The sequence below is a fragment of the Macaca nemestrina genome, chromosome 5 (genome assembly GCF_043159975.1).
Source record: "Macaca nemestrina isolate mMacNem1 chromosome 5, mMacNem.hap1, whole genome shotgun sequence".
In the NCBI taxonomy this organism is placed as follows: domain Eukaryota; kingdom Metazoa; phylum Chordata; class Mammalia; order Primates; family Cercopithecidae; genus Macaca; species Macaca nemestrina.
In genome coordinates, this window is record NC_092129.1 from 125,916,758 (window position 1) to 125,929,840 (window position 13,083).

Sequence of the window (13,083 nt, forward strand, 5' to 3'; positions counted from 1 at the left end):
CCATGACTCCAGGCACACCCGTCTGTTTATTAAAGCAAAAGAGTCCGGAAGTCTGAGATGCAGACGTTTCAGGATACTAGGGAAGTGAAAAATAGTTTTTTCTGAAATGAGAGCCCTGCTTTTTTTTTTTTTTTTTTTTTTGATGGAGTCTCTCTGTGTCGCCAGGCTGGAGTGCAGTGACACGATCTCGGCTCACTGCAACCTCCACCTCCCGAGTTCAAGTGATTCTCCTGCCTCAGCCTCAGCCTCCTGAGTAACTGGGACTATGGGCGTGCCCCACCACACCACAGAATACCCTAATTTTTGTATTTTTAGTAGAGACGGGGTTTCACCATGTTGGCCAGGGTGGTTTCGATCTCCTGACCTCATGATCCGCCCAACTTGGCCTTCCAAAGTGCTGGGAATACAGGCATGAGCCACTGCATCTGGCCAAGCTCTGCTTTTTATAAACAAATGACTATCATTATTTCCTATTTTTAAATCCTTTAAAAACGGTTTTGGAACTTTATCAGCTCCCTGTAACTCCAGAGATAACCATAAATGAGACTGTAAAAGAAATGAAGTTATAAAGACAGGCATTTCATATCAACAGTATTTTTATTGATGCTGACCAACAACATTAACAGTAGTGAGCATTTCTTAAGCACTCCCTATGAGTCAGGCTCTGTGCTTGGCAATGGGCATTAGGTCATTTAATCCTAACACCAACCCTAAGAGGTAGATGTTCTTTATAAATTGGAAAGCCAAAGCTCAGAAAGTTTAAGTAGTTTGTCCAAAGTCCTACAGCTAATAAGTAGTGAAGCTGGGTCAGGAGGCAAAGAGCTCTGCCAGACTACAGGGCCAGGTCTAGCCTCAGTTCTCTGTTATCTCCCTAGTTAGCTTGCTGAGAGCAATCCCATTTTTGATTTATGGTTAGGAGGGTTTAACTGTGGGTTATGAGACTATGTTGTGCTTTAAATCTCTTGTTCTATAACAAGCTTCAGGGCAAGTATTGCAGGCAATGATAAATAAGATAAATATGGATAAATAAGAAAAAACTAATATTTATTGCAGGAAATTGGTACTTACTGAGTACATACATACTGTGTGCTAGTTAGTACAGGTGCTTTTGCAAAATTCTTTTACTGTTCATTTTCGCGTTTCACAAATATTTTCTGAGCATCTGTTATGGGTTTGTCACCATGCTAGGAACTGGGGACACAGCATGAATGAAAAAAAGAGCTTACTTTTTGGTGGAGGAGACAGACAACAAGCAGATAAACAGGTAAATACATAATGTGTCAGATGGTAATAAGTGGCGGGGGAGGAAAGTGAAGCAGGATAAGGGGCATAGAGTAATAGGTGGGGAGGGTAAAGTTACATAAGGCTTTTAGGGGAATAACTTTCTTTAAAAGGGTGCCGTTTGAGCAGAGACCTAACAGCACATCAGGAGGCCTTGTAGGTCATGGTACAGGCTTTGGATTTTATCCTGAGTGAAGTGGAAAGCCACAGGAGGGTTTTGAGCACAGGCACGATGTACTCTGACTTAGGTCTTTGAAGACTGGATTTAGCTTCTGTATGGAGAATATATTGTTGAGGACAAGGAGGCAAGCAAGATCAATTGGAAGATATTTTGCAATAATTGTTCAGGCAAGAGGTGAATGTGACTTGTAATAAGAACAACATAGCTCTGGCTGGGCATGGTGGCTCATGCCTGTAATCCCAGCACTTTGGGAGGCCCCGGTGGGTGGATCGTCTGTGATCAGGAGTTTGAGACCAGGCTGGCCAACATAGTGAAACCCCATGTCTACTAAAAATACAAAACAATTAGCCGGGTGTGGTGGCAGGAACCTGTAGTCCCAGCTACTCGGGAGGCTGAGGCAGGAGAATGGCGTGAACCCGGGAGGTGGAGCTTGCAGTGAGCCGAGATCGCGCCATTGCACTCCAGCCTGGGGGACAGAGTGAGACTCTGTCTCAAAAAAAAACACAAAACAAAACAAAGAAAACACATAGCTCTAATTTATTGAATGCCTACTATGTACTTTATGTATATCATTTTAGTAATCCAGTTCAATTTAGCTATCTTTGTGGTTTAGAAGATGATAAAACTCAAAATCTCCCAGTGGCTTAGAATTGCTCTAATGGGAGCATTTCAGACATTGTGGCAGCAGTTTTTGGTAGCAGATTTTCAGACTCCCATCAGATCACATCAAAGATTATATTCTACCTAGAGAATCAGGAAGGCAGGTGAGAAGGTAAGGCCATCTGTCCCTATGACTCAACAGAGCGGTAATGATGAGCTTTTACTTTCAACTAGGGAAGCAGGGCTGAGCATGGTGGCACATGCCTATAATCCCAGCACTTTAGAAAGCTGAGGCGGGAGGATTGCTTGAGCCCGGGAGTTCCAGACCAGCCTGAGCATCACAGTGAGACAATCCCCTGGCCACTCTTCCCCCATCTCTTCAAAAAATAAAAAAATTAGGCAGGTGTGGTGGCACACCTGTAGTCCAGCTACTTGGGAGGCTGAGGTGGGAGGATTGCTTGAGCCTGGAAGGTCAGGGCTGCCATGAGCTGGGATCTCACCACCACACAGTGAGCTGTGATCTTACCACCACACTTCAGCCTAGATGACAGAGCAAGATGCGCTCTCTCTCTCTCTCTTTCTCTCTCTCACTCACACACACACACACACACACACAGAGAGAGAGAAAACTAGGGAAGCAGAGAGGTGGATTGTCACAATTAAAGTGTTCCAGGCCATATTTCTTTTGAGTGGTATCCTGAATTGGGCTAGGCTGTTTCTGTTAGGACAGACTCATTTGACTCCTTGAATCTCTGTCTCTGTGATTGTCAGAAATGGCTCCAGGAAAAAATCATGATGTAGACAGCTTATCTACTTCTAGGAACCTCAGTGTTCCCTTTTTGTTTTATCTAAACACTTCTGCAGGACACAGTCTGGTGGCCTTATTCATACTGAAGTATAAATAACTGATACTGTGCCACTTAATATTTTTCATCCATGGGTAGTTTGGTTAGAAATAAAAAGCTTTACATCAAAAGACTGTATCTGTTACTAGAAATTTAGGCGATAGCATGCAGGTGATGTGAAGGGAGTTAGATTTTTTTTTCAAGTCCTCAAAATGATATATTTTTGGTCATATAGCTATAATCACTGCAATTCTAAATACTTGATATCTAGTTTTTATCTTTTTATTTTATAATAAATGCTATGGAAATGTATTTAGTATGTGCTGAGCAGGCATCATATTACAGGATTTACATACATTATTTCATTTTAATAATATCTAGTGAAGTAGATATGACTATTCATGTTTAGAATATGAGCAAGTTGAAGATGTTAAGTAATTTTCTTGTGTGGTAGTATATGGGCAGTTAATTATGGAGCTGGGTGAAGCACTCTGGCTTCCTAACTCAGCTTGGTAAAAGTCCTGCACACTTTCCATAAAACTGTAAAATGTGAATTATGGCAGGTGTTTCTACTTCCCTGAAATGTAGTAAAGGTGAGTCATAAGTCTTCTATGCAGTAATATGGTAGACAATTGTGTTAGTTAGGGTTCTCCAGAGAAACAGACCAATAGGCTGTATTAGTTATAGCACACATACACACACAGAGATTTATTTATTTTAAGGAATTAGCTCATGCAATTGGGCTGGGAGATCTAAAATCTGTAGGGCAGGCCAGCAGGCTAGAAATTCAGAAAAGAGCTGATATTGCAGTCTTGAGTCCAAATTCTGCAGGGCATCAGGCTGGAAACTCAGGCGAGGTCTCTACGTTGCAGTCTTGAGGAAAATTCTTTCTTTGAGAGATCATGGTCTTTGCTTTTAAGGCCTTCTACTGATTGGAGAAGGCCCACCCACTATATGGAGGATAATCTACTTTACTTGAAGTCCACTGAATAAATGTTAATCACTTTTAAACATACACCTTCACAACATTTAGACTGATCTTTTATGAAAAACTGGGTACCATGGCCTAGCCAAGTTGACACATAAAATTAACCATCACATCAATAGCCAGCGATTTTCACTGAATAGACTTTTAAAGGTACCTAGGTACCTGGATTCTCCACCTGCATATTCTGTAGCTGGTTCGTGTGCTGTGGACACAAACACAAGGCCAGTTCAGGAAGAGAAAGAAGGATGGCACAAGGGAACAGATAGTCATATGTTCTATGGTGTGCTTGTTTTTTGTGATAGAATTCATCATATTGTTTTATGGACACAGATATACATTTTTAAAAATTCCTCTTTGCTTTATTATTGTTGGAAGAAGCTATTAGGCTGGCTTGGAAATCCCCAGTTGAGAAAGGGAGGAGAAAAAACACCCAAGCAATATTTCAGGGTCAGGAGGGCAGCTGTGAAGGGGAGGAAGGTCAGGGGACTGGAATTCACACAAATCCTAAGTGTACATGATGACTAAGAAGGAGAGGGGTGTGGGCTGCACAGCTGTAGCACAGGATTCTAACTGCCCTGTGATGGGCACTGTGAAAGAATGAATGAATTTGCTTCATAAATGCAGTGGGAACAGTTATTACTTAGAGACAATTGGAAGTCAGAAGAAATAGGGGTATTTTTATTTTTATGTTTTTAAGTAGAATATCATGGCTCGTAAATGTTATAAGAAGTATGTGTAAATGGTGTGACTATTATGTTCCCCAAAACAATCCTGTGTGAAAGGGGACAATAAACAAGATGGTTTATATACTCTTGCTCTCTGTGTGTATGAGAAAAAGGATGAATAAGGGATGGAGTGGCTCCATAACACTTCATTACCAGCATGCTACCATCTCAGCAGTCCCTTGCATGATGCTGACCAGCTGCAGCTTCTCTAAGGGGCAGGTTTCTACCACTCACTCACAGCAGCTCCAGGAGCCACAGCTGTAGTTGGAAGAAAATGCAGGTCTCTTGGAGGTTGGTGTCTAGCCAGCCTTGTATCTTAAACCAGTTTGAGTCATCACAAACTAGGAGGCTTATCAAAAGGAACGTCATCATCTCGAGCTCTCCTTGTCTGACTTGCCTGGGACCCACTGATTTTCCTACTACTATTCTCTGTCTCCCCACTATTATAGTTTTGCTTGACTTCTGACCTTCTTCTCATTCCCGCATAGTAAGCTAGTTTCACTTCTTACCTTAGCAGCCTCAGCCCTACCTTTGTCTAGCCTTCTTTTTTCCAGTCTCTAAATGTTTCCCAAATTCATCCTCTCCTTTCCACCCCCAATTCCAATGATTTAGTTCAGGCTCGCATCATTTATTGCTGGACTGTTACAGTAACTGCTCACTAATCTTGTCTGAGTTTGATCCCTCTTCAGTCCATGAGTCACGCAGCTATACAGGCAAACTACTTATAACCCGTCAGCAACAATCCAGGTCCTACAAGATGAATTCTGGGCCCCAGTGTCACATGCAAGCCCTGCTGTGATCTTCATCCACCACCTGCTTTCCAGCTGCCTCTGCTGCCACTTCCACCTGATGCTCTCAAAGCACCTTGTGCTTTTCTCACTTCTCATTCTGGGAGACTGATTGGATAACTCGAAGGTCCTAACATCTTCCCCCCTCAAACACTATCTTCTTTTCTTACCTGATTTGGAATAAGGTGTCAGTAAGCAAGCAGGGAAATATATTCTCTTCTTCCCTGGATCTAGAATAATTCAAGGCAGCCTTAAAATGAGAAATGATGCTGGAGGAAGGAAGTAGCTGCCATGCTGATCCTGTTAGTGGGCTCTGTGTATGTGTGTGTGCGAGACACAGACGGACAGACCCTTGGGGCATTTTTAGCCTTTGTTGTGGCAGAGCTTTCTTTCTGAATTTCTACTCACATTTGACCAAGCTGCTGAAGCCAAGCTGCCAAGCCAATAAATTCACCCAACAGACATTCATCAGGGGCCCCCTCCTAAGACCTGGGATTCTGAAGTACATAAGAAATAGTTGCTACCCACACGGTGAGGTTTAATCTCAGTCTATACACTCTGGGGTAAGAGGTGTTCCTTTGTCTTTTTTTCAACTCACCTCAGGTTCTGACTCCCAGGTCTCCATGAGGCCGGGCCTGGTGCTCCCCATTTCCTTCACCTCGGAATTGTGTTAAGGTTCTTGGGTCCTGTAAGATGCATGCCAAGGTGTCAGGGAATGGGAGGGAACATTTGTGCCTCCAGGTTATGCGCATCTCAAAAGATTTAGGCTTGTGAAAAAGGTATTCTTGCAGGCTGTTTCTGCTTCCTGTCCTGCCATATAGCTTCCTCTAGGGGTAAAGCAAGGAAGGGACAGGTCCAGATCACCTCAGGAAAGAGAGATAAAATGAAATCTACTGTGGGCTTTAGTGCAGATATGGGGGCTTTGAGCCACACAGTTGTTCCAGATGGATCTCAGGTGTTCTAAGATGAGGATGTGCAACAGATGTCAGGGGAAATCCCATTATTAGTTAAGGACATTTGGAATGAACTTAGCATTTATTCTCGAGAGGAGGCTGTGGTTGGATTGGTTTGCCACTGTGCAATATGAATCATCGCACCTGAGCAGAATTTTCCACCAAACCAGCTCAGAGGGATCAGGCACTGATCCCTGGTTCCACTTGGGTGTGGCTTAAGGTAGCAACCGAATTGTTTGCATTTAATGTACATGGAACAGCCCTGCTTTCCTCAAAAGAGGGCAGTGGGAGTGCCAGGCACTTAAAGTTTCATAGACCTTGTTTCTGTACAATAATAAAAGTTTTTGTTTTTAATGAAAAAGTAATTCTTTCACTTAAGTACCTACTGTTTGAAGTGAAAGAGTAAGTGTGTAAAAGCTATTATCAAAAGCAATTTTCTGAAGTCTCATTAATGAAGACAGGTAATGAAAATGGAAGCATAAAGAAGGTATAAAGACATAACTTTGCTTATGTGTCAATAGGGAAGAACTGAATATCTATAATTGCTTTTTTATTTACACTAACATGGTTGTCTAAGTTTTTGTTGTCTCCAGTAACGGAGACAATGAATTTAAAAGAAAAAAACCTTCTGAATTACAAAAAGTTATGTATTGGAAAGATACAGGGACATCTCAAAGGAGGTTTAACAACCAAGCTTGGAGGGATAGATATGGAACTCATGGACTTTGTATCCTGAGAGCTGTTACTAAGGTGACCCAGTTGCAATAACTTCTAGTTTCTATATTTCCTGAAGTGACAATTATGTTGGCTTAATCATCTACCCTTGGATCAAACAAGTGTGAATAGACAACATCACCTAAGAGCTAAAATTTACTAATGCTTCCTACATGTTGACCAAGGGTAGGTATGGGAGCAAAAACCAGCAGGGAGTCATCAGCAGTAGTGATGGGTGGGTGGGTCCAGCTAGATTCGTGGGGATCGTGAGCCAGCATTTACATGAGTCATACAGCTTTCTTCCATTTCCTGGGCACTGGAAATGTTAACCAGGGTGTTTGGGGATACAGCAGAATGAAGTGAACACTTGGATGTCAGTAGAAACATGGAATTATCTATTTTTGTTTGTTGTCCATTTAACTGAAATATTTTGAAAGCTTTTTGTTTGTTTTATCCCCTCTTCTCCAGTTTTCATATTTTTAAAAATTTCATCTCCATTCTATCAATTATCACGATCCCTACCTCTCCTCCTCTATCTTTTCCTTTACTTTCTGAATACAGCAATGTCATCCATCACTTACTTCATGCTAGGGGCTCCAAAGTCATACGTCTCCAGGGGTCAGGTATCATACATGCGAGGACGGTGTCAGACTGGAAAGCACAGGTGTTTTACGTGTCCTTTCTTTAAAGGGAAAACCACTAGGGCCAGTATTCCACATCTGAATTTTCATGTGAAAATTGCCAATTTTTACGTGTTTGCTGTTAATTTGTTTTTAAAAATGAGTAGGCCAGCCATAGTGCATCTACAATGATGGCTGTATCAGCAGTGAACACTTTTGGATAGGATACTCTTGGAAGAGTGAAGTGAGGGAGCTGGGGAACTGTATCTCCAACCTGGCTTCTGAAGGGACTGCGGAGGCTCGACTTGATTTAGCCTCTCTCTCCTCATCAACTTTATACTGTGAGCCATATTTTTATGTATGTATTTATACTATTCCACCAAAATACATATTTTTAAGCCTAACAAGTGATGATAAGATGACTGATATTTAATTATAAATTGGCTATTTTGTCACTTCTGCTCTCCCAGTTAGATTTCAGGCCCTTCTAAGGAAGAAGCCTATGGGTACTTAAGACATGTTTTTAATTAACTGACATAAACATCCATTTAAACTATAAGATTAAGTATTTTCTAGTTAAATGTATGTTTTCAGTATTAGAGTTTGTCTTCCTAATGCATTTGTTTTGTGGGGCTATTTTTGGAGATATGTTTGCTTTTCTTTTAGGCAAGTTATTTAAAATGTTCTTCCTTTGGTTGGAAAAACTATTTGTAGATACTCAAATGTAAACTAGTTCTGATGTCTCTATTTCTATAATTTTCATATGATTGGGATTAGGTGGACTTGCAAAAAAAAGATGTCTGAAATTTTTTGAAAGTTTTTTTACATTTTTAGAAAAATTTCGTATTTTGATACTTTGCATAGTTTTTATTTTATATGTAATCTGTTTGGGGAGATTTATGGAGGTGTGGGAACACATAGGACCAAAGAATCTTTGAGTGGAAAGAGACCACAGAGTAAGCGAAGGCTTGGTCCCCTGGAATAGGAGAGTGCTTACTATACACAAAGCAGTCTGGGAGTACTATAGTTGTGCATTTTGAATGGTTTTTCTTTGATGTGAACTGATACCTGTCATTTCCATGCGTTGGCCCTAGTACTGAACCCAGAACAGGTCTAGTCTTTTTGGGATCCCCAAATATATGGTAATCTTTAGGGCTGTGAGTATATGTTCCCCTAGTGCCAAGGACCACATGTGGTCAAGAGCACAGGCTTTCGTGTCAAAAGGACCTATATGGAAATCCTGGCTGCACCTTGTACTGACAATGACTGTGGACAAGTTACTTAATATCCCTAACTGTGCATTTCTTTATTGGATTTCAGTGAGTATTAAATAAAATACTTAGTGAAAATGCTTAAATTATAATCACCCAATAAATGAGGCATCTGGATAGAATATACTAAACTGAAAGAAAGGAAGAAGTCTTGCAGAATGTCTTAGTGCTGAGCCTTGATTATCTAGGATTCAAAGTGATATACCTATTGGGAACTGAAATTAATATGTTGAAGAGATATCTGCACTCCCATAGACATTGCAGCATTATTCATGATAGTTACGTTATGAAATCAACCTTCCTCTGTCCCATCAGCAAGCTTGGTGTCCAACTTGGTGTTACTTAGTACTAAGTAACACTAACCAGTGTACAATCATTATACCCTAGAAAGAATTTGTGTTCTAAATTCCAGTGTTCTTTCATAGGCTGATGAACTGGGCTTCTCTACCTAGAAAGCAACCTTTGACTTCCTTAACTCTGCCTGACACTGCTTCCCTTGAGTCAGAACTTAGCAGCAACCTGCTTCCTCTCCCTCTGATCCCCCTTCCTCTCACCTCCACCCAGGCTCTTCTGCCTCTTGGAGTTAAGGGTTCCTGCATATCTCCCCTAATAGAAGAGAGTGAGAACCAGCTAATGGCCTCACTACTAGACCCCCTCTCCCCTACTTACAACTTAAAGGTGGTTTCCAGGTAAGACTTAACTGAGAGCTATTTATTTGGTAAAAGATTTCATACCTTAATTGTTCAACAAGTTTTGAAAATTATTAACTGAAGCAAGCACAAGTTGCCCCAAATTTACCATATCTCATTTTTTCTTCAAGGAGTTAAGCACATTTTCCTTAACTGTTTTCTCCTACGTCTATTTATTTGTGGTAGAGTTTATTTTCCTTGGGACCTCTAAAATCAGATAATGTGCTCTTGCTTTCTAACTTATTTCTAAGTAAAAAACTAGTCATATAATGATAGTTTTGGGCTATAACATATATTTTGATACAACATTGAGGAAGTTAGTATTTGTACCTACCTACCTAAGGGAATTTTAAAGAAAATTGTGTCTTTAATTTTCCTAATTTTGGAGAAAAAATTTTCTGTTTTTGTTCGTATATCAAAATTATGTGATACTGAACCTATCTTGTGTTCACTGTATTTTACATTATTAATAAATGAATAGCAGAGGAATTTCTTTTATATTTTTCTGTCTAGAATTATGCTTAGGACTAAGGCAAGCAGATTATCTTTCTTTGGTGACTTCTTGACACAGGCCACTGCTTCTAGTGCTTCTCTAAGTGTTTATGAAGAAATGTTACGAGAAATTTCTTAGATCAAAACTATCACTTTGTCCTTGCAACCTGTATATGTTGATTTTGTGAGCACAGGAATAGACTAAGCAACACTTAAACACAGCGCAAAAGACCTTGCTGTGTGCAGTGGCTCATGCTTGTTATCCCAGTACTTTGAGAGGCCAAGGCAGAAAGATCGCTTGAGGCCAGGAGTTTGAGAGCAGCCTGGTCAACATAGGGAAACCCCGTCTCTATAAAAATATTAAAAAATAAAATTAGTCTGGTGTGGTAGTATGTGCCTGTAGACCCAGCTACCCGAGAGGTTGAGGTGGGAGGATCTCTTGAGCCCAGGAGTTCAAGGCTGCAGTGAGCTATGATCATGTCTTTTTGCACTCCAGCCTGGGCAATGGATCAAGACCTTGTCTCTTAAAAAAAAAACAAAAAACAAACAAACAAAAAAAAACCTTGCTATTTCCCCCTCAATTCTTCATTTTGAAAAGATTCAGATTTATAGAAAAGTTGAAAGAGTAGACCAGTGAATACTTATTGTTAGCCTATTATCACATTTAATACTTTTCCTTGTTTTTATTGAAACAATAAAAATAAGTGCAGACATCTTGGGTTTCCTCAGCCTGCATCTCCTATGGATAAGGACACTTTTCTACATAACCACAATAGTATTATTGCACCTTAGAAAACTAACAATAATTTCCTAACATTGTCTAATAAACAATCCATGTTGCATGTTCAGATTTCCCCAGTTGTCCCCAAAAGACAGTTGTCCCCAAAATGTCTTTTTAGCTTTTAAAAAAGAGTCAACCCAGAATCCAACCAAGGTTCATGAATTAGTTGTGTCTCTTTTGTCCTTTTAGATCTAGAACAATTCTTCCTTTTTGGGTGTGTGTGTTTTGTGTCATTGACCTTTTTGACGGATCTAGGACAGTTGTCTTGTAGAATGCTTCACAATCAGGATTTTTCTGTTTCCTTGTGTGCTTTCTATTTTTGGGTTTTTTTCTGGTGAATATTTTGAAATACACATACAGAAATGTACTTAAGTTATAAATATGTGGGTTTGTGAAAGTTTACTTTTCAGCCTCTGGGATTTAAACTTTTGGCTACTTTGCAAACTCTTATCTCTGCACTTCTTTCTCCATTGCCTGTAGAGAATGCCTATTGCCAAGACAATTTCCTGGCACTTTCCTACAGATCAGGGTGCTAAGGCTGGGCAGCATTCAATTTAGGCAGTTGCATTGTACTTATCTCAGATCCCCCACTGGGGTTTCAGTTAAAGAAGGTATTGTTCAGTTCCCCTTCCGAAAATGTTATTATGTAATTATCCTGGCTTTAGGAGATTTGGGTTGTTTTTATACCATGTGAATGAATTGGCTATCAGGAAAGTCATTTTAAAGCTTTTGGTGATCTAATTCAATTGTTAAAACTGCTTTAATAACTGAATTGTAGAAGACACAATATAGCAGGTCCTTGAATAGTGTTTTGTTCAATGTCTTTTTGTTATAATGTTGATGAGAGAAAAAAAAAAAATCAATTCCTGGCTGGGGCCACTGTCAGTGGAGTTCACACTTTCTCCCCATGCCAGCGTGGGTTTTCTCTGGATGCTGCAGTTTGCTCCCACATTCCAAGGATGTGCACATGAGGTTAATTGGTCCCATTCTGAGTGACTGTGGGCATAGATTATGATTGCACCCTGCCATGGGATGGTGTCCTGTCCGGGTGTGGTTCCTGCCTTGTGCCTTGAGCTGCTGGGATGGGTTCTGGCCACCCTTGATCCTGAACTGTAATAAGCAGGTTGGAAAAGGAACGCATGAATAAATGCAAATTATTGTAAAATAAAAATTTGTAAGGTCTACAATAATCTTACAAATGCATGACAATAAACGATGTGGTATGAAAGTGCTCAGTGGGTCTGCCATATTTGTGATTGGCTTTGAACTGCATGGCGGTAGGAGGTACTCCTTATATTTTTCATTTTGCAAACATTTATTCCTTGATTTAACCCCCCACCCCGATGACTGCCGTCATTTACTGATTTACCAAAAATTGGGTACATAATTATCTTATTTTGTATTAATCTTCTGTAAATGTATGTATAACTCACATTTATTTCAGTGTTTAATATTAGAAGTGTTTTGGTCTTCTCTTAGAAGTTTTGTGATATTTTTATGACCAGAAATATTATTTGCTGTAGGAACTTAACTCTCATTTATATTAATTAGTCTATGTAAAATTGGTTTTATTATATGTCCTTTGACTTAAAGCAGCAGTTTCCAAGAACCTATTGATGATTTTAAGTGAGGATTTACTGTACAGGGTTTTTGGCTTGTAACCATCTAGTGCTTTTTTGGTTGCAGAGATTCAGTATCAGTCCAGAAGTAGCTCATGGTCATTTATGAAAAAGGCCAACTGTTAAAAAGTATTATGACCTAGGCCAGCTTTATCTTCACTACCCAAATTACTCTGCCCCCTACTCCACAGCTCTTTCATGTATCTCTTATTTTCAGCATACATGCCAAATGGGGATGACAAATGATGGTGTGAATTGGGGTCTTAACCTGGGGTCAGTGGGTCAGTGAATCCCATAAAATGATATGCAAAGTTTTGCATGTATTTACTCTTGTACTTTGTTCTGGAAAGAGGTTTTCATAGATTTCATTAACTTTTCAGGGGTGCCCATGAGCCCAGAAATGTTAAAAACACTGACTTAGTTACTTCTTCATAGAGTTGTCCATATTTTCTCTAACCCTTGACATAAAATCTTTTTACTTTTGGTAATCTTTTTATGTACTTGTATTGGATTAAAATATTATAAGGAATAAAATT

At 39.9% G+C, this 13,083-nt stretch overlaps 1 protein-coding gene and 1 long non-coding RNA gene across 20 annotated transcripts in view; one reads left to right on the forward strand and one right to left on the reverse strand.

Annotated features, from left to right (window-relative positions):
• The window catches only part of LOC105479539 (dystonin), a 496,741-nt gene that overhangs the window by 84,060 nt on the left and 399,598 nt on the right, over window positions 1–13,083 (forward strand). Inside the window, exon 1 of one of the 19 annotated variants that reach the window (XM_071095981.1) lies at window positions 1,190–1,264. The exons of the other annotated variants lie outside the window; for them this stretch is intronic. Within the exon in view, the coding sequence (XP_070952082.1) occupies window positions 1,205–1,264 (60 nt within the window). The 5' untranslated portion in view covers window positions 1,190–1,204. Of the gene's footprint in view, window positions 1–1,189; window positions 1,265–13,083 lie in introns of those variants that run through there. 19 annotated transcript variants of the gene reach the window in all.
• Window positions 1–13,083, reverse strand: part of LOC139363067 (uncharacterized) — a 53,672-nt gene that overhangs the window by 28,769 nt on the left and 11,820 nt on the right. The window contains exon 2 of the long non-coding RNA XR_011622957.1: window positions 6,007–6,094. This is a non-coding gene — a long non-coding RNA (uncharacterized lncRNA). The remainder of the gene's footprint in view (window positions 1–6,006; window positions 6,095–13,083) is intronic.